General features: G+C 42.6%; 1 protein-coding gene across 2 annotated transcripts; it reads left to right on the top strand.

Moving 5' to 3' along the window:
• Positions 1-88: 88 nt before the first annotated feature.
• On the top strand, positions 89-24436 carry LOC115320091 (insulin-induced gene 1 protein). Of its 2 annotated transcripts, none has more exons than XM_029980177.3 (6): positions 89-340; positions 776-1001; positions 8597-8718; positions 10894-11060; positions 18175-18274; positions 21657-24436. In XM_029980177.3, the coding sequence occupies exons 2-6, from the start codon at positions 818-820 to the stop codon at positions 21696-21698; spliced, it is 615 nt and encodes a 204-aa protein (XP_029836037.1). In that variant the 5' UTR covers positions 89-340; positions 776-817; the 3' UTR covers positions 21699-24436. The 2 variants fall into 2 exon arrangements, with proteins under 2 accessions (XP_029836037.1, XP_040074996.1); XM_040219062.3 differs by having other exon boundaries at positions 183-487.
• The last annotated feature ends 858 nt before the right edge of the window (positions 24437-25294 follow it).

Raw genomic sequence — 25294 nt, 5'->3', positions numbered from 1 at the left:
GCGCTTGACGTAGCAAATTTCGCCCAGTCAGGGTGGTGGAGGCGAATCAAGCGCTCCGCAGAATGAGGCGACGCGGACACGCGGAGTCAGTCAGGTCATGTGCGCAACCCGCGCTGACGGCATTCGCGGAGCCATCGCATGAGCCTGGCGCCTTTCGCTGATTGGACGGCGCGCTATCGTCTGTTATTGCGCTCCGCTTCTCTATTCATCACCCGACGGGTAAAAAGTGAAACATCAACAATCCGAGCGATGCCCTGCAACGTGCTCTCGGTGCTGTCGTCGGTCCCGATAAGGACGTATTAAGAGCCCAACAGCTCAGAGGAGTTCCCCCAGACCAAAGGTAAAGTCGATATCGGCCACAACGGTACATAACTCACTGCGTCTTTTCTTATTCCCGTGTTCGCGCTGTCCGCGATACCGAACAAGCTCTCGTACGCTGCATCTTTGGCCCTTTTTTAGTCACTTGAAAGCCATCCGCCTATCAAAGGTAACTCGAAATTTGGTTCGTAGTAAAAAAAGGAGCACGTAGAAACGGCGATCGTTTGAGGTTGCTGTTCTCTTTGGCCGAACGTCGTACCCCTTCAAAAGAGGTTACGACGGATCCAGCGGAACGCGATTGTAGCAGCATGTTTCAAGCACCCACACAGGAACCAAAATAACTTCCGTGCGCGGTTTTGGAGCTTCCTGTCTTTCGAGCGGGATCCATAACCCGTTTTCGTCGCACTGAAAATATCCGAGTTCTTAAAATAAAATGTTTTTCATCCCTTGTTTTCAGGCCGTGAAAACTACAGTAGCTGTTGCTGCACAAACCGCAATAATGCTGCCGACAAAGGGACTTCTGTGGAGAGTGGCCTTCCTTTTCCTGGTCGGCGTGTTCTTCAGCCTGATGCTCGACTTCTTCCAAATCCAGTACCGCCTCTCCGCGTTCGAGCGCAACCTCATCGGATCCATGTTCATGTCCTCTCCTTGGTGGGTTCCTGCCATATGTGGGACTGCGGCGGGTAAGTCCTCCTTGGCTCGCTGCTACTTTTCGCGACGTTGGAACTGTTTCACGTTTATCCCATCGGCAGATATCGAGCTATGAAAGACGTTGTTTACGTTAAAGTTCATACCTTTTTTTTCTCTTTTTCGAAGTACTTGATGATTTTTCTTTTATTTTTCATTACCACCTCTAACAGGAAATCACATTTTTAAAAAGGACTGGATGTACCATCGGGTTCAAATGAAATTCGAACAGTGACAGAAGTTCGAGCCCACTACCGGCGCAGCTTCCAAGCTTGGGTTGTGCTTGGCGAAGTTGGAGTAGGATGCACAACCTCGCAGCGCCCTAGTCCGATGTGTTTGAACCTCGCCAAGCCCAAGCCAAGCTTAGAAGCTGCGTCGATAGTGGGCTCGAAGTTCGTCATTGTTTGCATTTCATTTGAACCCGATGGTAGGTACCTAATTGGAAAAGAACTGGGCATTTATTGCTAGCCGGACCATATGTGGAGATTTTAGGAGAACCAATTACTTCTTTCTGGGTTAATCACTGTTTGGGATACATGTATTAACCTAGTTTAGTATTGTAAAGATAATTATATCAAATTGGAGATACTTAAATAAGAAGTTCCCCATGGAGATTACAGCTGGTTAAATATGTGATCTATTCCAGCTAAAAGCAAATGCACTTAAAAAAACATTGTGGCACTTTGTTCTCATTTGTCTGCCACAAGAGGCACTCTACCCAAATATACAACTTTTATTTGTTAATTTACATTGAAGACACCTGTTCCTTGCCAGTGCCTTGAAATTCCATTCCATATGAGTATAGTGGATAAGACAAATGGGCATAGTGTTGAAGTTTGTGTTGTTAGTCTGCTGTGATTCCACTCATGCACCAGATGCAGTTTCCTGCTCCATCCTGATAAAAATCCGCCATGTTGCGCAAAATTGCACTGCTTGCCGAATTGGGCAGCGACTTGCGCCACCTATCCTAGCCACGTGCAACCTGAACCGCGGCAAAGTGAAGGACACCTAGCAGCTGTGCTGTCAACCTGGCAAGTGCTTCTTTCTGAGGCAAATGCAAGGTTTTCTGAGAACATGACTAAGCTGGGAGGCATGAATGAAAAGCTGCAAAAGTTTTAAGGGACTGGTCTTTGATAGGTTCTTTGTGTTCAAAATAAACAATGTACAGTAAGTTGCTTCAACAGTTGTCAAGTTTTTTTATATAAGATAGATTTGTTTAGTAGTCCCTCATATTGGATTTTTATGAAAGATAGATCTCTTCTAGTTAAGCTCGTGGAGACAGTCATTACAAAGTAAATTAAACTGTCTACATCAAAAAAAAATCTTGCTAGGGGATTTGCAAACCTTAAAATTCTCTTAACTAAATTTAGGTGATCATAAAATGTAATAACTGCATGCTCAAAAATTCTCCGGAAAGTGATATTTAGGTGCTCAAAATTTCATGTTCATCTGGTCCAAAGTGCTCCAAAAGCCATTTTTAGGTGCTCCACGAATTGCTCCAAATCGCAATTTTGAGGTAGCATCACTGAGTCTGGCATAAGAGTTGTTTGCAGTCCATCTTCTTCATTCATTTCATTTATTTCCAAGTTAACAGCCCAATTGGGGCATTACATTACACAGCGGAGGTATACAAAAACAGAACGCAAATGCAATAATATTGATTTAATGTACAGATAAAACATGCAGCATTAATTTTACTTATTCGTAAAATATCTGAAAGAACACTAAAAAAACATAAGTGAAAAAAAAAAAAAAAATTACAGATATTAATACAGAAAACATGAGATTGTAATTTATTCAAATACACTGTTCCATCGTTCATGGTAACAATAGATGATGTCCACCGGTTCCATTCAGTAATGGCAATGTGAAGGAGGAGTTGATTAAAAGAATTGATTTTACCAGAAATTCATTTGACAAGTCATCCTGGAGAGTTGGCCAAGGGGAATCAATTTTGTGAAGGAAGCATAGTTGAGCAACTTTTCTTTGGTAGTGCAAACAGATTACCCAAAGTTGAATTTTAGAAGTCTAACACCAATGAAATGGTTGAGAGATCTCTTTGCCCTGCCTTTTATTTTTATTCGTCTTTGCTTCGGCAACTTTTTCTCTCTCTCTGTTCTTCTATGTCTCTTTCTTTTTCCATGGGAGGGAATGTAAGTTGCGCGACACTTGTACCTAATGCCACAGTTGCCTCACATCCTGGCATCCGGTTGGTTGCTGTTGTTTTCGTTGTCTGGGAAAGGAAGCAACAAAATTTTTCTAGCCGATTTCTTCTCCTCTGGTGTGGTCGTTCGTGCCTAATCTCACATTATTTTTGCCGGATATCCTGGAGGCACGTTGCACGTTTTGCAAATGTTGCAGGCTTCTACTTACGAGACCATGAATTAACCATGGTACACAATGTTTCTTACCCAATATATTTTCCATTGGTCAACGGTTGGGTAAAGAAATGCCATCCTATATTTTTGCTTTAAGACGGAATGGATTTCATGTTTTTTTTTTTTTTTTATTGCATTTAAAAGTTTTATTGAAGGAAGAATAAAGAAGAAAGAAAAAGATTTTTCAAGGTCTATAGTTGACTTGTAGATACTTTTTAAATTCAGGTTTTTCTAAAGGTCAAATGTACCTTAATCCTACAAACAGATGGGAGACACTTTTATTCTTTTGGTGGTGGCTTTTATTGGCTTTTTCGAGCTTGAGAGACACGCCACACATAATGTGATTCCCACGTTTATCCTACATTTAAATTTATTCGAGTGCCTAAGGGGCAATGTCTTCCTTTTGCTGCTTCTTGCGATGGCGATAAGCCCTTGAGTGGTCTGCACCTGTTTGTATCATAGAAGCCATGTCGACACACTGAAAGTAGTGCAGCCCGCAGCTGCGCTTACACAGCAGTCTATGACCTCACGTCCTTCAATGCAGTCGTGTCTTTGCATGATGTGGTCGTAAGACTGCCTAAGCACTCCGATTACTCACACGTAGCTGTTGTGAGTGCTCTCATTTGTATGTGATTAGTGTTTGAAATGTGCTGTGTTCAATGGAAGTAAATTTTTTTTAAATAAAATTGTCCAGCTGATAGAAAGATAGTGCTTCGGGCTGCAAGTCAAGGAGGCTCTGCTTCTATTCCTGTGGCTAGACACATATATTTATCATCACATAATCCAGTCATTATCATTATTAATTAATGGTATTTATTTATTTGTATATGCTGCTTTGGTGACCGTGTGTAGATTTTCATGACACCTTTTTGTAACATCCTAGCCATATCATGGGAACCAGCCGTCTAACAAATTCTCTGCTAGAAGTCAACATAACTGAAACATCCTGAGAAAAAAAAAAATATGCACTGTCAGTCTTGGGGCTTGCTGAACACCACCATGCAGTAATTTGCACAGCAAACTTTTTTTGTTTGGCAATTTATGAATAAAGATTGGATTTGGTTGCAGTACTTCTGCAATCTGGAGGGATTTTTCTTGATACCAGTTGTCCAGAGGTCAGTATTTTACAGGTTCCAATTAAAGGAAATCGGCATGTGATTTTGCCCAAGAAATTCTTTATCTGGGTGATGCCTATAAGCATTGATTGATGATAATTCATTGTGGAATTCGCTTTGGCGACATACAATCTTGTATAGGGATGTCGCAAACCACCCTAGGTTCGATTTCGAAAGGTTTCGATATTTGCAAAGCGAACTGAGGTTCGATTTCGAAAAATTTTGATATTTTCGTACCGACCGAGGTGCGATTTCGAAAAATTCACAACTTTTGATCACAGCGGAGTTTCGAATTCGAAAATTTCAAAGCTTTCACGTTTTTTTAAATTTCGAATTCGAATATTTCGAATATTTTTTTACTTCAGGTTCGATAAATTCGAAGATTTCGAAATTCTTTGTAAAAAAAAAAAAATTCGAAAACTTCGAATGCTTTCAATTTTTATAGACATGAAGTTCGAACAATTCGAAGATTTCGAATTTCTTTTTGCATAAAGTTCGAAAAGTTCGAAGGTTTCAATTCTCTTTTAAAGCTAAATTCAAAAAAAAAAAAAAAGCTTCGAAGATTTTGGATTTTTTTCTATACTCCGTTTCACCTTCAGTTCGAGCGCAGCGGACGCTAGGAGTAATTTCAGCCAATCCAGCGTGGAGAGAGTGTCATGTGACCTTGAGCTCCCTGTGTCCCTCTGCGCAACCGGCAGGTCACGCGATTTTCTCCCGGCGCTGGATCGGCTGGGATGGCTCGTGGCGTCCACTGCGCTCAGACTGAAGGTGGAACGGAGTATAATCCAAGTTTTGAAAGTTCGAAGTCCGATTTTCAAGTTTTTCCACAGTTTCAGTTTCAAATAACGTTTTCACGACTCACTTGTTTTCACAAAATCAAGTTTAGAAAAGTTAGGGTGTGATATCTAGATTCTGCGAAGTTGGTCAGGCAATTAATTGAGACGACGAGTGTCCCGGACGTGCTAGAATATTTGCCAGTGCAGAATTGTGACCGCCAGCCCCGGGGGGGGGGGTCTTTAACCTGCATGACACAGTAGTGAGTGCACGAACACACTGTTTTACGAGACTCATCCAGTTCAAAACGGCCAGGGGCAAGCAGGAGGTTGAGGCTCAGAAAAACTTTGAAGCAACCTGGCAAACTACCTCGCCAACCCTTGCACGCTGGTAGTAATCTGAGCCGGTGAAGTTTGTAATTGTCCTGGAGGTTTATTTTTTGGGACGGAGGAATCGCCTCGCAAAAAGCACAAAAGCCGACACAGCTCGAGGTCGAGGAACGTTCTACCATACAAGTGGCGTCGAAAGAGGAAAAACGGGGGGAAAGAGGGTAGCGGGAGGTGGGGGGGGGGGGGGGGGGGCTTTTGCCTCCTTCTTCCCCTTGCAGGTATTTCGGACTGTTAAAGAAAACAATACGGGGAAAGCGAGCGTGGTCGAGCTTATTTTAATCTGAAATTATTTATGCATATGTATAGCTGCTGTCGCTCTTCACTGCATAAAAGGTTGCATAGATGGTCATTGTTAGAAACTCGTTGTCAGAAGGCACTGCTCGTCACATGCTTAGTGGTTCGGAAGTTCAAAGCTGTCTTTTCGACCTAAACACCTGTGCCGATAGTAACAAAAAAAAAAAAAAAAAGAATAAATGCGGAAATAAAAAGCAGGAGAAAAAAAGAAACTATTGAGAATTTGTCGGAAGTGTTATATTGTTGCATATTCAGAGGTTCAGAACTTCGAAACAAGTTTCTTTTACCAAAATGTGTACAGGCTAAAAGAAACACGTCCCAGGAACGTGAAGCGAAAAAAAAAAGTTTTCTTTTAATGACGTGCTGAACTTGAACACTATTAGAAATCTTCTCCCATGAGTTAATTTATTCCTTAACATGAAAAAACAATAAATATATTATTTTGTATTTTGCAGATGGCAATGATATGTACTGCCTGTGGTGTTAATTTAAATGCGATACCTCAAACAACTTAGACGAAAATAAATATCAAGTTTAGGTCATAATTGCGTGCAGATACATGTTTGGACATTTCTTCGAAACTCACGTTGAATAGCAATAATCACATCTTAAGACGGCACTTACCTAGGCTATACATAGATCATTCTTAAAAAAAGTATAACATGTCTACCATAAATAGCTCCGGCTGCAGCGTGCTTCAAATCTGGCACAAACGATAATCGTCGAAAACCCGTCGTCCTTCCTCGCACCTTCGGGATTTATTTCTTTAAACCTAAGCATGCCAGAACATTGAAATAAACGACATTGTCTTTCGTAAGGAACGCAGCACCGCGTGTAAAAGTTTGAGAAAAAAAAAATTATGAATCTACCCCACTACTTGAAATCAAATGAAACCGTCCGCCGGTCTTTCGAAGTTCGACGAAGGTCAAACTTTTCCCCTAAAAGTTCGAAGTTCGACGAACTTCTGACTTTTCAGAATTCGAAAGTTCGAAACTTTTAGAATTCTCTTGATAAATAAGTTCGAAAGTTCGAAATTCATCGAATTTTTTGGTCAGTCAAGTTCGAAAGTTCGACAAGCATCAAACCTTGCAGCGCAATAAGTTCGAAAGTTCGAAAAAGATCAAATTTTTTAGCGTAATAAGTTTGACGGTTCGAAAAGCGTCGAACTTCTTAGCTTAACAAGTTCGAAAATTCGACCTCCGTCGAATTTTACGATATAGGCAATTCGAAAAATCGAAATCTTTCGAACCGCTTGATTCGATCATCGAAACTTCGATTTGAAAAAAGTTCGCGGCATCCCTAATCTTGTATGCATACAAAGCTAAACTGTATGTTAGTGAAACATGCAGTTTTTGACGTCATCCACCCGAGGAAAAAAATATAGGAAAAACCTGTGAACAGGTCTGAAAAACGGAAATAACAAATTGGTTCGGCTGATAATCGCGAAAAAATGGGGGATGGGTGCTTGTCCGGTCATCAGTTTCACTTCAATGTACTGTGCATATTTTCTCAGATCTTACAAACTTAAGAATGGGCACCTAGTGTGGAATGGGCGGATGCGCGGTATTCTACGGTAATGGAAAACTAGTTTTCTTTCAAATTTATATTTTATAAAAAGTTGTAGGCAGATTAAATTTTCAAAACAAAAATAAATGTTGTATGTTGTTACTAGGGGATGTTTGAGTAGCCAATGATGGTTGCAAATCGCATGGCCAATTGGCTGCAAACTGACAGCCAATGATGGCTGTCAGTTTGCAGCGTTTCGGGCCTTTTAGGGGTACTTTGCTCAAATCAAATTGTTCCCAAAGAAAGGGAAAGAGAAAGAGTAAGCTAGTTCAGTCAAAAGGAAATGAGAACTAGCACATTGTATGAAAAAATTATTAAGGTAGCATTCCGTTGCATTTTCATTTTCTGCTTCTTTAAATTGTGTTTTCTCTTTGCACACGACGTTTCTCTCGCCTATTGTAGTCGCACATGCTTGTCACCCCTTGGGGCATGGTATGACTGAGCTGGAAACCCGTTAAATAAACTATTGTATTTTCCCAATTAAATAAATTATTGTTTTTATATTTTTGGAGACTTGCACTTTTGATCCTGATCAGCATGCACTCTAAGAGAAGCATATCACCAGAGAGAACTAGAAAATTAATTGCATGGTCCCTTTAAGATTTTAAGGAACAGATTATTTCTGTAGCATGATTGCTAATCTTTTTAAGCAGCATAAAGTTGAACTTTGTAATTGATTAAATCTGAATGCTTAGAAGGTTTTCCGTTCGCCATACTTCATTTCACGTCAAGATGGGCCGCGGAGGACACAATGAGCCATCTAAGCCCATTCAGTGCCATGCGAGTGTCACGTGACCTCTAGGAGAGCTGCACCGACACACAGGGTGCATGGTCACATGATGCGTTCTCAGCGTTGGATTGGTTAGGGCGGCTTGTAGTGTCTACTGCAGTCCATCGTAAGCTGAAGCAGAGTATAATGTCCTGCAACATTTTTTGTCCAGTGTCTCTCTTCCCAAATCTAAATCTAATCTAAACCTGTTCAAACAGTTCTAATATATGTGTGCTACCCAAGTTCTGTCCATTGTTCTCAATATACTCATCGCTTGTTTATTTGGTTGTGTGTGTCTGTTTCCAGTGTCAGTGGGGCTTCTGTATCCGTGCGTGGACCACAAGCTGGGTGAAGAGACCATACCCCACCGGTGGTCCGACGTCATGAAGTGCATTGCTCTTTTCGTCGGAATCAACCAAGCCAGCGCTGTATCCTTTTTTCTTTTTTTTTTATGGTCCCTGTCAGGGAGCTAGCTGTACACTACAGTTCTTAGCTCTGAGAAAACTCGCTCGCTGTATTTTAAACCATGCAGCCTTGTTTTGGTAAATCAAAATTGCATATAGAATGCCAGATTATAACATCTTTACTGCGATGCAAGATTGAGTAAGCGTTGGAATGCACTCTAGAGGCTGGTTCAGACATTAACATTCGAGTGTAACTGTCTGCGTTACGATCTCTAATGACTGTTTACGACGAGATGGTTGCCACGGGCAATCAAGGTCCACGCAATATGTCTTAACGTAACCAGCCTGAAAAGACGCCGATACTTAAGTCCCCATAAACAAGCTGAAACACTTGAAGAAAAATTGAGCTAGGAGTGACCTTTTGTATAATGTCACCTGAATTCAAACATTGTACTCTAAATTGGACATAAGTAAACATCAACTGCTTTTATACAGAAAATAATAGGCAGCAATTGCACCAGTGCATCCAGCGAGCCTTGCAGTTGCCCGTTGGTCAAGGCATTGTGACATAATTACTGGTCTACCTATTATGGATCCACTATAGAAAACACACACTGTTATGACATGTGTTGTATTAAACCAAAAAGGAAACAACAAAATTAATTTTGTTAGTTTTGGGGGAGGGCAATCGGGTCGCATCAAACTTAGGCTCTGAGGCAGTGAAAAAGAAATCTGTACATGACTTGCAAAGCCTCGATTCCCACTCTAATTTAGGTGATGACATCAAAGTCCTTTGTGAAGTTTTAAGAGGAGTAGCGTAGCGAGCATATATATTACTTCACCACTATATTTGGGCTGAGAGGCCTACTTTCAGTTATTTGTGATTACAAATTGGTGGTAGGCAGCAAATAATATGAATTTCCTTATAACACATTTTTTTTGTGTGCCCCAAGTCTTGAGAATTATGCACTACTATAAACGCATGATTGGTGGTGCTTTCCAAGCTCGGAACAACTAACCTTCAGTGGTCATTTGTGGGATCGTGCCTGACAACTTGGCAGTCATGTAAACCACCGATGAAACCAGAAACAAGTGTGTAAATCTAGACAGTGATAGAGAAAGGAACAAACACGGTTCTGACCAAGGCGCTTGTGGGCCTAGTGTGTGCACAGCATTTGCAATTCTTTTTAACTTTGCATCTTGTAGAGTTGCTGACAGGACGAGAATGTTTGTGCGTCTCCTTCGGATGTCCAACCTTCAGCACACGCCTGTTGCCCTCTGTCGTTGATTGGCTGCATTTGCACACTCAAGGCTCAAGAAATGTTGAAACACCGCCGAAGGTGGAAAGCTTTCACTGGAGGTGCAACAGCTGAAGGTCCTCCGTGCCTTTCTAATCCTCTCTGTGACTATAGTGTTCTACAGGGTGACTCAAGGAGACGCCAGGCTCTTTAAATCGACCGCAAAATTCAATTTCTTAACCTATCGCGCTACGACTTTGTGCAGCGTTGCCCACAGATGGTGCTTTTTTTTTTATAAAATTTGCAAGGAGCAAACTTACCTGAGGAAAAAGTAAAGAAAGAAAAAGGCTTTGCTCCTATGGAAATGCAGCAATGCCGCCGGTCTTCAAACAACACGGCGCCGTTTCGCACGGGAGACAAGAGATGGCGCAACGAACGCCGCCAACGAACGAGCATACGGCACCGAGAGCCGGCGTATTTAGCAGACAATCTTTTAGACTCAAAAGCGGCGCGCGTTCCGCAGGCGGCGACAGTCGCAGAAACAAAAACAGGCACGGTAACAACAAGGAACTGCAGTTCCTTGTCTGCTAAAAACGCCGGCTCTCGGCGTCGTCTGCTCGTTCGTTGGCGGCAGTTGGCGTCGTGACCGCTTGTGCCAACTCTTGTCTCCCGTGCGAAACGGCGCCGTGTTGTTTGAAGACCGGTGGCTTCGCTGCGTTTCCATAGGAGCTAAGCCTTTTTCTTTCTTTACTTTTTCCTCAGGTAAATTCGCTCTTTGCTAATTTTACAAAAAAAAAAAAATGCACCATCTGTGGGCAACGTTGCACAAAGTCGTAGCGCGATAGGTTAAGAAACTGAATTTTGCGGTCGATTTAAAGAGGCTGGCGTCTTCTTGAATCACCCTGTATAGTGGCACATTGCACGTGCACGTGGGGTGAAAGTTCTTTAACGCCGGCTGCAGAAGATTGAGCTACAGAGCGACTGGCAGCCGTCGCTGTCCCTGGTGCTGCTCTCGGTGAGCCTGTGGTGGCTTTGCGACAGGACCCACAGCGGGTTCGGGCTGAGCATCCTGACTGCCCTGATAGCCACCCTGGTGGCACACTTCCTCGTCTACTACCGCATCGGCAGGTGGGTTCCTTTCTCCCTGCTTCTCAGCACCCCTCCCCTCCCTTTCCTTTTACACTGTGGATTATGCCTAAAACGAGGACAAAAAGAGTGGCATAGAAGACAGGCTGTAACTTTCAACTGAAATTTATTATAATACACACATAAGAATTGTAAAAAGTGCACTTGCGCAAAAAGGATACATTTAGATTAAAAGCCCGAAGCAGCCGGACGACACTGGTGAATGACGGAGGCTTGGCTGATAAAGGCTTGCTCCTTATCTTGAAGGGCTATAGAAGGAGTGTTGACACAGACGGTCGATCCATGTGATTTAATCATGAAGGCTTCATATTTTTCACGTGCTAGTTTTGTTTTAAAGCTCCCCACAATCTTAGTTCCTGGAAAATCTGGGTGGCATTCGCATTTATCACAGTGTACAGCCAAGTGGCGAGACGGGGATTGCCTAGTGGCGGCTCAGTCCTCTCGAGTTCTATCATTCATGCACCCTTTCTTTTGTTTGTTGCCTCGTCATTTTACAGTGACAGCCATTATAGGCACGATTTCGCAGTGGCTCCCCGGATGTGTGTCTTCTGGGGTTGTCGTGGCTGGGAAAGTCCTCCGCTAAGTTTAGTGGAAAAATTTCTCCACTAAACGTCACATGACGCCATGACATTGTGGTGTTACATGACACCATAATGTGACATTGTGAGGACCTTTTTACATCACATGGCACAATAACATGACATTGTGGTGACACTGTTTCATCATGTGACACCATGACATGACACTGTGATGGCAGTATTACATCAAGTGACAGCATAACATGACATTGTGATGACATTGTTGCACCACATGACATCATAATGTGACATTGCGATGGCACTGTTGAATCACATGATTGCATAACATGGCATTCTGATTACACTGCTATATCATGTAACACCATGATGTGACATTGGGATGACACTGTTGCATCACAAGACAGCATAATATGACATTGGGATGACACTGTTGCATCATGTGACACCATAATGTGACATTGTGATGACACTTGCATCATGTGATACCATAATGTGACATTGTGATGGCGCTGTTACATGTGGACAAAACGCCAACTTGGGCAAGTTGGTTATCCATGTCTCAAAATAACAGCACCAAGTAGGGGGTTACATACAAACACACGTCACCGCCGGCCACAAAAACAGTCACAGCGGACAAAACACTCACACAGCGCTGACTCACAACTCAATCGATATTTGCACCTCTTTTTCATATATGTATTGTCGATAAATTTGTGAATATGTATCGAATGTATTACAAACACGTAGATGAAAAAGAAGTGCAAATATAGATTGAGTTGCGAGTCAGCGCTGTGTCTGCTGTGATTGTGTCACTAAGTGATTGTTTTTGTAGCCGGTGGGTGACCCATGTTTGTATGTAATCTTCTACTTGCGCTTTTGTTTTGAGGCTGTTACATCATTGACACCATAACATGACATTCACTTCGCTTCACTTTATTACCTTAAAGACCGTAGTGGGGGTATTACATAATGGGTGGGGTGTACAAAATAAAAATTTGAAAAAGTGCGACATGAATTCATTGAGATAAATTGAGGGTGACATTTCCTATGAAACTTGATGGGCAGGTGATGGCAGCGATCTTGTAGGAAAGGTTGTTCCGGTCTTTGGCTTCTGGGGAAAAAAGTGAGGCAGAAAAAGTGAGTGTGTGGGACTCTGGGTGGACAACCTGAAGCAGATGACCGGTACTGTGGGGCCTGTGTGCGGGGGGTATGATGTAAAGTGTGATACCAAGCAGAGAGTAGAACTTGTGAAATAGATAGAGGCTGGAAATGTGGCAACGACAAGAGTTAGCGAAGATGACTCAGAGTTTAGTAGCATTACACTGACATTGAATGAATCTGGTGGTGCGATTTTGAGTGCGTTGATAAGGTATACTTGGTGTGGGTTCCAGATTGCGGATACGTAATCAAGTTTGGGTCTGATAAGCGATTTAGAGGCAGGTAATTTCACGTGTTGCGGTGCATGACATAGGTGACGTTTTAAGAATCCCAGGGATCTGTTTTCAGAAAAAATGATTTTAGTAACATACGCACGCCATGATAGCTTGTTACAGAGGGTAACACCAAGGTACTTATGACCCAACTAGCTCTTTAGGAACGTGAAGGATAGCATGGGGGAAGGATACAGGGTTACGGTGACGCTGAAAGGACATTACTTCACATTTGTTAAAATTAAGAGGCATTAACCACCTGTTGCACCATTTTTGTATGTTGTTTAGGTCGTTCCAAAGGATACCTCAATTGAAAATGTTAATAACTGAGTGATAAATAAGACAATCGTCGGCGCATATGAATATGACACATGCATGGGTAAGTCGTTGATGTAAATTAGAAACGAAAGGGGACCGAGGATGGATCCTTGGGGTAAGCCCGCTATTACTGGGAGAGAATGAGAAGACTGGTTACTGGAAGTGGTTTTCAAGGAATTCTTGAATCCAGTTTAGGACGTTTATATTTATGTTCAACTATGCAAGTTTATATATTAAGTGCTTATGAGGTACTTTGTCAAATGCTTTTGCAAAGTCTAAAAAAAGGCACTCGTTCGTTTGTTATGTTCAAGATTAGTATGCAGATCATTAATGAATAGGGCCAGTTGGGTTTTGCAAGAGAACTTCCTGCGAAATCCGTGTTGCAAAGAATAAAAAAAATCGTTCAAGTCCAAGAAATGTATGATCTGAGAGTAGATGACATGTTCCACGATTTTGCAGCTTGTTAAAGAGATAGGGCAATAATTTAATGGGGAATCTTTGTTACCTAATTTGTAGATCAAAACAACCTTTCCTGCTTTCCAGTCTTCCGGTAGTGCGCATGAGGAGAGCGATTGCGAGAAGAGTAAAGCCAAATATTCTGCAGATGCATGCCTAGAATGTTTTAGGAGTTCTGAATTCATATCATCTACACCAGCTGATGACGACAACTTGTAGTTAACAATAAGACTGTGATGGCGTAGGCGAGCTGGTGTAGATTCACTATTTTTTAACCACCTGAGACTTGGTGGAGAACTAGAAGAACTGAAAGTGGAAGGGACAGGAACAGAAAGACAGAAGGCGTCGTCTCAAACTCGGCTGAAAGTTTATTTAGTAACACTTCCATATATACCAAAACCCCAAACGTTATAGAGGACTTGCAGTTATCTATCACAGAAGCAAATCCCATCGGTAAAGAAAGTAATGGGGGGCATTGCACACTTGATATTAAAAAATAGCGTAGGGACCGGCACACTAGATTCTTTATTAAAAACAGATGAGAACGCAATATTAAAAATGTTGGCGCTTTCGGTGTCGGTAACTATGTCACCGGATTCATAGTAAAATTAATAGTGCGCGTATGTTCAGAGTTTATCGTCTTCCAGAACTTACTAGGGTTCTGAATTAAAATGTTGGGAAGGTCATTGTGAAAAAGTGTGTCTGGCGTTACGAATTGCAGCTAGATAAGCATCTTCACCATTGAAGTATTTTTGCCATGCACTTGTGTTTCCATTTAGCTTGGCGAAGCAGAAAAGACCTTTTTTCTATTGTTTACTCGTTTGTGATTTAATTGAACCATGGTTTTTGGTGATTTGCATGAAGAGGGATTTTTGGAATAAATGTTTCAGCCAATGCTTGTTCTTGAAAATAGACCATTTATCATGAATTGATTGATTGCAAAATGTTGCTTCGAAACATAGAAGATAATTGAACAGCTCATTATTAATAGCATCATAATTTCCTTTATCGTAAAGGCGAATAGTCTTCTTGTTTGTTTGGCATATTATTGGTGTGAACTTAAAAACAGCATGAATAGCTTTGGGGTCACTGATTTCTCGGAGGTAATATATAGACAACAAACCATTTGGATGACTGGTTAGTATCAAGTCTAAAATGTTAGCAGAATCACATGCAACACGTGTCAGCTCTGGTACAATCTGGGTGAGGTCAAAATTGGGGCAAACCTCAGTGAACTCATTTGTTTCTGTAATGCTAACTATTAAAGGCATGGGGTTAGTCCAGTCCAGGGCTGGGCAGAGATACTCCGAAAAGTATTTGGGAATACAAATACTGGGATACATGTATTTTAAGGCCCAAAATACAGATACTGAGATACAGTTGCCTTTTATGCAATCCCTGAGATACTTCTGCAAAAATAGCGAAAAAGTATTCCGGAGTACAGATACAGATACTTATAGAAATACATTTCTTTCCGAATGGTACTATGTGGAGAGGGTATGGCAAATGCAAATGGTAACTTATGCTTGCGCTCCTCTTTTCGTGGCTTTTTACGCACTTACTCTTACATCAAACTTTTTATTTATCAAAAATGCCGCTAAAAAGTCACCCCCGGTGAACCACATAGTTACTGATTGATAAAGACTGCGTGCCATGCTTCACAAAAGGCGTCTGCCTGAAATTAATTCTGTTTTACCTAAAACTGTTGTCTTATATGCTTCCGAGTTACCCATAGGACGGGTACATTGTTACAGTGTTCGCTCTGCTAACTTAAAAAAGAGCGGAGGGCTTTGTGGAAGGAGCTTTTCCTGTTATACTTGCAAATACCCTTTTTTTAAACCACAATTTTTTTTTTTTTTTATCTTAATGGTGATTACTGTGATGAATCATAGGGTGGGTTCATGTTATAAATTCTTAAGCATTTTGCACCAAGCAGATGTTTCTATTTTTTATATATTAAATCCATAAAAAAAAAAAAAGCTGGAGGTGCACCTAAGCACTTTTTATGAGTTGTGAATGCGAACGCAAGCAAGCCGCTCGTCCGCTCCGTTTTGTCGTGTGCTTGTCCTCTCCCTTTGTCAGTAGCTGGATACTTGTTGCCGGTCAGCACGCGTTCTCCCCTGGGCACGCTGACCTTGGATGCTCCGTGTTAACGGCGCGCTGATAGACACGCAGCACCATGGGGTGAGCAGTCGTGGAAACTGACAAGCACAGCGGCCAATGGAGCCCCGTCGACGCGCGCCAGCCAATGGAACCGGAGGATCGGGGAAACTAGGTTCCGTTTTCGTACTTCAAGCTGATAACGTCAGCTCGCTCCATGGGAGAGTTAATGCTTTCACAGTAAAACAGTAACAAATGTAACGGGATACCTAAGTATGGCAAAGTATTGCAATACAAGCGAAACACTGTAAATGTATTTCATTACTGAGATACAAATGCATTTTTCAAGAGTATCTCCAGACACAGATACAGATACTCGAAAGTATCTCTAAAATAGTATCGCAATACATTGGTATTGCAATGCTACCACACCCTGGTCCAGTCAATATTGTGGAAGTTGAAGTCTCCAAAAAGAAGATTGTGTGCATTGGGGCTCTCTGCAACAAGTTTGTTATTAATTTATTAATGCAAAAGCATTTATTAATGCAAAAGTTATTAATGCAAAAGCATTAACTGTCTCATGGAACAAGCCGACGTCATCAGCTTTGAAACCACACCAAGCGGCTCTTAAATCCTTCTCCAAGTCAAGCTAGTTCCCATTTGCCGGTTAGCCACAGCACCTTTTACACCGCTTCGATCCCATTGGCTAGCAAGCGTCGGCCAGGATCCCATTCGTGGACATGCACCGTCATGGTCGTTGAAACTGATGCTGCATATCAGTTTCAACGACCGGCCACCTCATGCCGCTGAGTGTCCGTCAACGCCAGTAAGGGCGCCAACACCCGTGTTCCCCTTCTTGTTCCCCTTCTCCAGGGATTATTTTCGTCATTCTTGTCCAGCTCGCTTGATCCTTTGCATTTGATTGCATTATAATAGTAATGTACATGCTTTTGCATTCACAACTCATAAGAACTGCTTAGGTGTACCTCAATCTTTTTATTAAGTTTTCTGAAAAATATTGGATTATTATGTGGACATCTGTAACAAATGCCTAGAATAACAGCTTCAGGTGTAGCATGGCAGATAAGCCATAAAATTTCAATTTCAGATGCAATGTTGACAACAGAACATGGAAATTCCTGACTGATGGACCTGCATCATGTGACACCACAATGTGACATTGTGATGACACTGTTGTATCAAGTGACAGCATAACGACATTGCGATGACACTGTTGCACCATGACGTGGCATTGTGATACACTTGCATCACATGACAGTATAATATGACATTGTGATGGCACTGTTGCTGCAAGTGACAGCATAATATGACATTGTGATGGCGCTTTTACATCAAGTGACAGCATAATATGACGTTGTGATGACACTGTTGCATTATGGTGGCATCACAATGTGGCATTGTGATGACACTTGCATCATGTGACACCATCATGTGACATTGTGATGACACTGCTACATTCAGTGAAACCATATTGATGACATTGTGATGATAGTTATATCATGTGACACTATAATGTGGCATGGTGATGACACTTTCATCACTTAATACTGTGGCATCATATGGCATCATGGTGTGTTTGTGTCTACAGGGTGTCACAAAAAAAAATTTACAGGTTTTTGTTTTCTGAAAAAAATAAACTAGGCATCGCCGAACTCTCATTCCCTGCCCAAAGGTAATGCCAGAGGTCACAACCAGATGCCAAAGTTTCAGCCCGATCCGATCCTTATTCAAAAGTTACCAGTGATTTTCTGAAACTTTCATTGGGAAAATGGCGACCGACGGAGTTTTCGAATACATGGGGCTCTATAGGCACCAGAAACTGAAAATGGGCAAACATGGGCTCTATTTTCCCATTAAAATTTTCAGAATATCACTTATAACTTTCGAATAAGGTATCGGATCGGGCTGAAACTTTGGCATTTGGTTGTGACCTCTAGCGCTACCTTTGAGCGGAGAATGAGCGTTCGGCAATGCCTAGTTTATTTCTGCGTAAAAAAAAAAATTTATTTTGTGACACCCTGTAGATAGTGTGTGTGTGTAGCGCCTAGCTTGGCTGTTGCGGCAGTTCATTTACAGGACGCAACAAGGAGACGAGAATTTTGTTTTTTGTTCCTTCCATAAATAACAATATTTTGGCCTTTGCATCATTTGTAACAAAGGGTAGTCACCGAGGCTCCCTCAACATTTTATTATGCTTAATTGACTTCTGCACGGTCTGCCCTGTTTCGTCAGGTGCTCCGACAAGGATCTGACTTTCGTGCGGTCCTGGCTACCCTGTGTCTTCTTCTCGGGTGGCATCACGGTGGGCAACATTGGAAGGCTGCTGGCATTGGTGAGCCCTTGTCTCCTTACTGGTCTGTAGCACGGTGCCTCAGTGTACCAGACAGTGGTGTCATTGCCGTGTAGGCAAAATGCGACGGAAATAACTTGTTGGTTGTATTTGGTGGAGTCTGCCTGGTTGCACCAGAGAACCATGCAGTACCTGCACTGGATTGGTTTGGGCTTGGCTGCAGTGTGCCATCGCTGCCTTGTACTATCTTCCATTGCACCTTATGATGGACTGCAGTGGATGCTGCAAGCCATCACTCATCACTGCCAATCCAGTGCTATGCACAGTATCACATCGCTACATACTTCACGTGTCGCTGCACCCGTTCCGAAGGTCGCAGGACTCCGCACGGCATTGGATTGGCTTCAGTGGCTCGTAGCTTCCTCTGCAGTCCATCATTAAGCGGAGCAGATTATACCATAACATCCCGTAAGGGAGTTCTCCCCCTAGAGATCGCCGATCCCGTTTTTCTGGCTAGATAAACAAACATAAAAATTCCGAAACACCGCCCACGCCCCGATTCCCATCGGACATTGCGCAATGTTTGACGAGAATCACATGAGCTGCACGGTCTGCAATACCGGCACGTGTGACAAGCAGGTTTGCAGCGGGCTCCCATGTTTTTCTCTGCAACCTGCTTACGCAATATCGGTTCCCATGGCACGCAAGTTTAGCCGGTTTCTGCATGTTTATCACGCTGTGAAACGTCAATCTGGTGTACCTGCAGTCTGCATTATCTTTTCCCATGACGGTAGTTTGTAGCCGATTCTCGCGTATTTATGAAACGCTAAATTTTCGTGTCCGCAACCTGTGGTATCAGTTCCCGTGTCACATGGTTTGCAGCAATTGCCCCTTGAGTTTATCTTTAATTTTTTTTTAAGTTTTGCTGTCTCATCTCCTTCCTTACCATTTACAGTCAAACCTCGATGTAACAAACTTCTATGTAACGAAATACATAACGTTTCCTAATCACAAGTGTATGCACGCCATGTATTTTTGACCTCCATGTATCGAAGTCCCGTTTGCCGAAATTTCGATGCAATGGAATTTCGTGGACAATTTGTCGCAAACTTATGGGTCCCAAAGGAAATTTTGGGAAGCTCATGCGCTGAAATGGGCACCCAATAAAGCGCAAAGGGTGAAACGGGCCGAATCTGGCAAGTGTGGTGTACAGAACGGCTACGAGAGGACACTAGAGCTGCCGCCGTTTCGTCCGTCGGCTTCGTTCGCACTGCATAGTTTGTTTCGAGGGCTAACTAAAAGCATGCGTTTCTCATTGTCCTGGGCGATGGAGCCTTGAAGGTGATGGAGCCGCCCTTGACAACGTGGACCTGGACGACTTTCTATATGCCGATTCTGCTGTCATTGCGACAGAGGAGGTGACCGACGAGGCGATCGCTAGCGATGTTGTTGGGAACTCGCAAGACGGGGACGACAGGAGCCTGATGAGCAAGACACTAGCGATGTCCCCAGTAACCGTGAAGTGGTGGACGCAATCGATGTCTTGAGGCGGTTCGCGATCACACAGCAAAACGACGACGCGATGCAGGCCGTCTGGCTTTGCGAACGTCGTGTGATGCCAATAATAATGCCATGAGTGGCCCAGATAAAGGTGATGGACTACTTTCAACCGATATAGAGGCGTCCTCGGTGAGTTTTGTGCACCCGAGAAACATTTGTGGAAACTTTCTTTAACGTTACCCCGAATTTCTGTGTAGCGAAATTTCAGTGTAATGAAGTAAATTTCGAATTTTACCCACTTCGTTACATCGAGGTTTGACTGTATCACTTTTTAATTTGGGTGGGTGCCCTTGCGAGAATTTACCGTAATCATTTGCCCGGCCTTTGGTCAACTACTGAAAAAACTTTGCTTCTCCCTTTCGTCATGAAGTAAATACTGACTTTTCCATCGAAGCCAAGTTCACATTTGTTTGTGAGAAGTCCTCTTATTATGGCATTGTTTGTGTGCATCTTTGTTTTTAGCGGATGCGAAGTATTCATCGCACGGGACACATAGAAGCTTTGTGACATTGAACCTCTGCATGTTTTTCCGACTGCAATAATGGCTTGCCATTGCCTCTTGAGATGTGCATGTGTTTCCCTGGTTTTCTGGAGTAGATTGTTTGGCTGTTGTGCAAAGACGAAATTACTGGTTTTAGTTGAAATGGCAATATAGGGGGATATTGAAACAAAATGTTTATGCCTCATTCAGTTTGCAAGCTTAATTAGAACCTTCTCATGTGAGCTGTCTTCCCCCAAAGCAGCACTGTGACACAGAAAAACTGGAGAGTTGTCAGAAGAACTCTACTGTATGAATACTTATGCAGTCAGATTCAGTAGAACTGGCTCAGAGTAAGGGGCAGTGCAATCATTCAGTCCCTGGACATTCAGGCTCACAAAGAGGCAGCTCAGTGGTGCCGTCCAGTAAAGAAATTTGTAACCAGACCAGCATTGACCGTGTAAAGACGGGTTATGTAACAAATGTGTCGGAACACACATTTGGGCGGGTTTTTTTCGAGTACTTCCAAAATTGGGGCACTTTCTACAATAAAATATATTAATCAATTTGAGAGAGGTTATTATTATGGTTGCTGTTGATTATTGTGTATAGCAAGCTGCATAGGCGTATGTTTATATCTTGGAAGATTTGAAATATCTATAACTACAGCTTCAAAGGGTTTCTGTAACCCTTTACGAAGACAATTTCTGGATATTAGAACAGTGCTGCGAATGACTTAATTTTTGTGCAAGCCTAATTTTTATAAATTTTGCAACTTGAAAAGCATATTAATAAAAAAATGTTATGCTAATATAGCGCCCCATGGTAACGAATACATAGCATACCACTCCCAGTCGCAAAAAATTTGTGCCTGCAAAATATTCTTGAAACCCGTATTTGGCAGAATTTGTGAAATATTGAGCCTGCGAAAATAAGGTTTCTTACAGTATACGAGAAGTCGCGAAATGTCAATACTGTGAGGATGTAATCATCCTCATCGTCGTCCCCACATGTCTCGCTCATCAAACTGTGACCCTCATCATCGCGCTGGTTGTGCAAAACTAAGCGCTCGGCTCTTGCGCTGGCGGTAGGACAATGGCGTTCAGAGTTAAACACCTTTCCCGGGCCAGCCTGCTTTGCCTGTTCTTCCTCGCAATACTTGTGCCTTCCACGGTTTTCTCAAATGACCACTTAATCATTTTTATTAAAAAATTTGCTTCTCGTACGAAGTCATTACTGCTTTCAGAGCAAAATCTTCCATATCTGTCTCATTTGACTATGCGCTTCTGCATCAAACGATGCACTCTTTAGAAACACTTTCTTATTTTGCTTTTCAAATGGGGAAAGGGGCTTGGATTGACTTTCTCACTTGCTTCTACCACGCAGGATGGCCAAGACCCCTTCCCAGACAAAAAACACCAGGAGTGAATCTTCTCCGACCTGTCTGGATCGCACCCTTATTTATTGAGACCACCAATCGCCACCGGAGCCGCGACCGCCGATCTCGGTCGCCATCACGGCGGCAAACGAGACCGGCGGCCTGGGGGACCTTCGACGAGTCCCCAGAGCATCGGAGCTCGCCGTCACGAGTTGCGGCCGCAAGTTCCGGTGTCACGTGACAGACCTTGTGCGGAAGTTTCCATCCATCCGCAGCGTGAACCAGACGACAGACGGAGGGAGCCCAAATAGCAGCTTGTGCCAAAAAGCAAAAAAAAAAAAAAAGGGGGTGGGGTGGGGGGGAAGAGTAAGTGCATAAGTGATGCAACGTTTCAGCCAATATTTCTCCCGGAAAGGCGATAATTAATGGGCCCATAGCATGCGGAATACTACTTCTTCATCTTATTTCCCTGACAGTCTTTTTTTTTTTTTTGATTGAACCTTGTTACTGTTTCGTTTTTTTTTTGCTGCAACGTATGGATTTCAGGAATTGTAATTCTTGTTTCTGTGCCACACGATTCCGATCCAAGGTGATGGGTTTGTCATCACAATCTCTAGTTAGGGTCGGCTCTAGAAACGTAAGGTGTGGCCTGTGATTCGTTCTTTAGCGTTCATGTCAGCTGATGCCACGACCTGATTGGCCGTGGACCAATAATGCGATGCTTGGGACTTGCAACGCCCTGTGTCCTGTGGGTTACCATGGCTGTATTAAACCAAAATCTGAAAACTTTGTCACGCTTTTTTTTTTTTTTTGATGCACATGTGTTTTGGCTTTTCAAGCTGCTCTTTTGATCTGTGTCTGGTTGAAGATTTTTGCGAGGAGGACGAACTCCCAGATGACAAATTGAATGCTTTTTTTCTTTGTTCTTCATTTTGTGTTTGTCCTACACGTTTTTGTGTTCTACTGCAGAGTCACAGTGTTTTAGAAACTGTAGTTGTGCTGAGAAAGAGTACCTGCTCCTTCATAAACATGGATGCGGGACTTGCGGCCCACATGCGATAATATTGTTTCGTGCGTGTCTTAAACTGCCTCGTCTTTGAAAAAAGAAAAAAGAATTGCTCGCGCACACTGCAGTTATTGTATGTCCCCGCTGCAGAACTTGTGTAGAGAAGATGTGTTCCGAGAATGTAGGTGCTATACTCTATGCTTTGTTCTACCTCATATGTCTAGAAATCAAAAAAACGGCCAACAGCACCAAAAAATCTTTTTTCCCAAAATGCAATAAGCTTTCTCTTATTGCAAATACCCCATAAATATTAGGTGCATAAGAGAATGAGCCAGTGGTTAGTTTTGTGCTTGAACATGGGTTGAGCTGCTGTCATCTTTCGAAGGCACTTGAAACCGCAATCCCATACCTATAGGCTGCGGCCAGATAAACTACACTGAAGGAGGTGTGTGGCTTTGTTCTTTTATGACTGACTCAATCCACATACTTCATGAATTCTAAGGATTAACAAATTGTCCACATAATTTCTAGAACAAGTTCAACGAAAAGATCCAACACTCTTGAAAAGACGAGGAGTGGAAAAGGTTGGAAAAGAAGAAATTAGTGTCCGAGCTGTGTCTGATCTTTTCCACATTGCTAGCATAGTCGGCCAGTGGCAAACAGCAAAGGCCGCATTCATTGCTGATGGCATGTTGAGCGCCGTCACGATTGGCTTATGGTTGCCCAACGTTCACCAATCACACTTCATTTTTCTTTTCTCCTTTGCCTCCTTCTTAGACCATGTTCTCAGAAAGGAAGAGGGGGTTTGGAAGCTCCCATCCATTTTTACTTGGAAGCAGCATGCACATGTGGGTAATTTGCCAACTTTTAGAATCCGTGAACCTGTAGACAACTGGAAGCCTCTTCAGTGTGGTGATGGTATCGACAGCTGTTTTAGTTTGCTAGAAGGGGGGCCGGCTATTTGGCCTTAAAGGTTGACCTGCAGTTGTCATGGAGAGGGATCTTGCTTCCTTTTCCCCCTCAGCCACCATTCTTCAGAGTGTCAGCTTTGTGCTTATTTCAGATTCTCTTGTCCCCTGAAGTTTCCTGAAGTAGGGGCGCTTCAACTATCCACTTGAATAATGCAAAGAGCAATGACAATACAGAAGTCTTAAAATACATGAATTGAGACTCGTGTGTTGTCCCTCATCAAGTTCTCTGAATCTTGGGTACCGATCCTTAACCTATATCAGTTCTCTGACCTTATGTGTGCTTAGAACAAGATCTGAAATTTCAAAATAGCTTACGACAAAAACTGAAATAGTGAAGTTCGAAATTGTGAAGCTTGTGGCATGCATTCCTTGCTGCACTTGCCCTGGTAAAAATGTAAATTTTATTGAAACATTTTGCTCTTTAAACTGGCACTTTTTTCCTGTTAATGTGTAGGCTTTTATGTTGGCACGCATAGTAAAAAGAGCACTATTGAAAGAGATTGTATCTTGTTATTGAATGCTTAGTTTATGTCTAAGTTTAAGTCGAGCCAGATGGTGAACAAGGGCTCTCTGTGTGTATATATATTTCAAGTGGAGCGTGCAATTACTGTTTTTTGTACAGATGCACAAGCTTTGATGTTTTATTTTCAAAGCGCACTGAAGAAAGCTTGAGTGCCACATCTAAAACAAACACGTTCTAGTGTTTACCCGTTTGTTCGTCCCTGCGTGTTTTGAGTTTTTTGTTTTGTTTGTTTGTTTTGGTTAAAGAGTGAATTGCTGAAGAATAAAATTGTTCTGAGATTTAACCAATTATGATGATTTTTCTGGTTGCGACTCTGGCCGTCTGGTGTTCCACAACAATCCAGACCATAGCCTCCTCTATACTGAAAATACCTGCCCAATGGTTGCTTTGTTGTAATCACGCCTTCCTCACATATTTGCTACTAGGAGTGCCAAAAACCCCATACAGAAAGGCAGACAACGCTTGTCCACTGTCTTCTGCTACAGTGCACTGTAGCTAGTGTAAACTATGTTATCACATTAAGCTACGTGATAACGCAAGTTTTCCACGTTAGGTTACGCGGTATTGTGACCTAGCGTGATCAAATAGGTCACCTAGCTTGAAAAAACATTTGTGAAGTACCTTCAAGATATGGAGTCACGAAGTTGCGCAAAAAACTTCCTCACGCGTGAAACCTTCCAAGGCTTGCTGATGACTGCTGCCTTCAATGTGAAGTGCACCCGCTACCTACTGACGGTACAAAACTTCAGGTTTGTTTTGATGCGGAAATTGTCTTCTGACCCCATAGAATCCTTCGGGTGGCTTCAAAAGTCTGCTGGCAGCAACGACCAGATGTACATGAGTGCTGCCATTTCTGGCCTGGAGAATATTGAAAACAGGGATAATCTCTGCCACCAGGGACAGCAACGTGGCACGCTTGTCGAGCTGGCAAACACTCCCTCTATTTGCAAACAAGAGCGCAGTACAGGACGAAGCAAATGCTTTTCTCAAGGAAGCAAAGGCTGTCCTCGAAGCTGACTTGACGCGAACACGCTACTTCCTTCCCACCCTTGAGATATCGATCATCTCTTTGGTAGGGGGATACTTAGCACGGATGGTGAAGGAACATGCCAACTGCAGTGACTGCTTCCTACTGGTCGTTAAGCA

The sequence above is a fragment of the Ixodes scapularis genome, unplaced genomic scaffold (genome assembly GCF_016920785.2).
Source record: "Ixodes scapularis isolate PalLabHiFi unplaced genomic scaffold, ASM1692078v2 PGA_scaffold5__190_contigs__length_132052651, whole genome shotgun sequence".
Lineage (NCBI taxonomy): Eukaryota > Metazoa > Arthropoda > Arachnida > Ixodida > Ixodidae > Ixodes > Ixodes scapularis.
The sequence above is the reverse complement of the archived record's forward strand: the minus strand, read 5'-3'. Positions and strand labels throughout refer to the sequence as shown.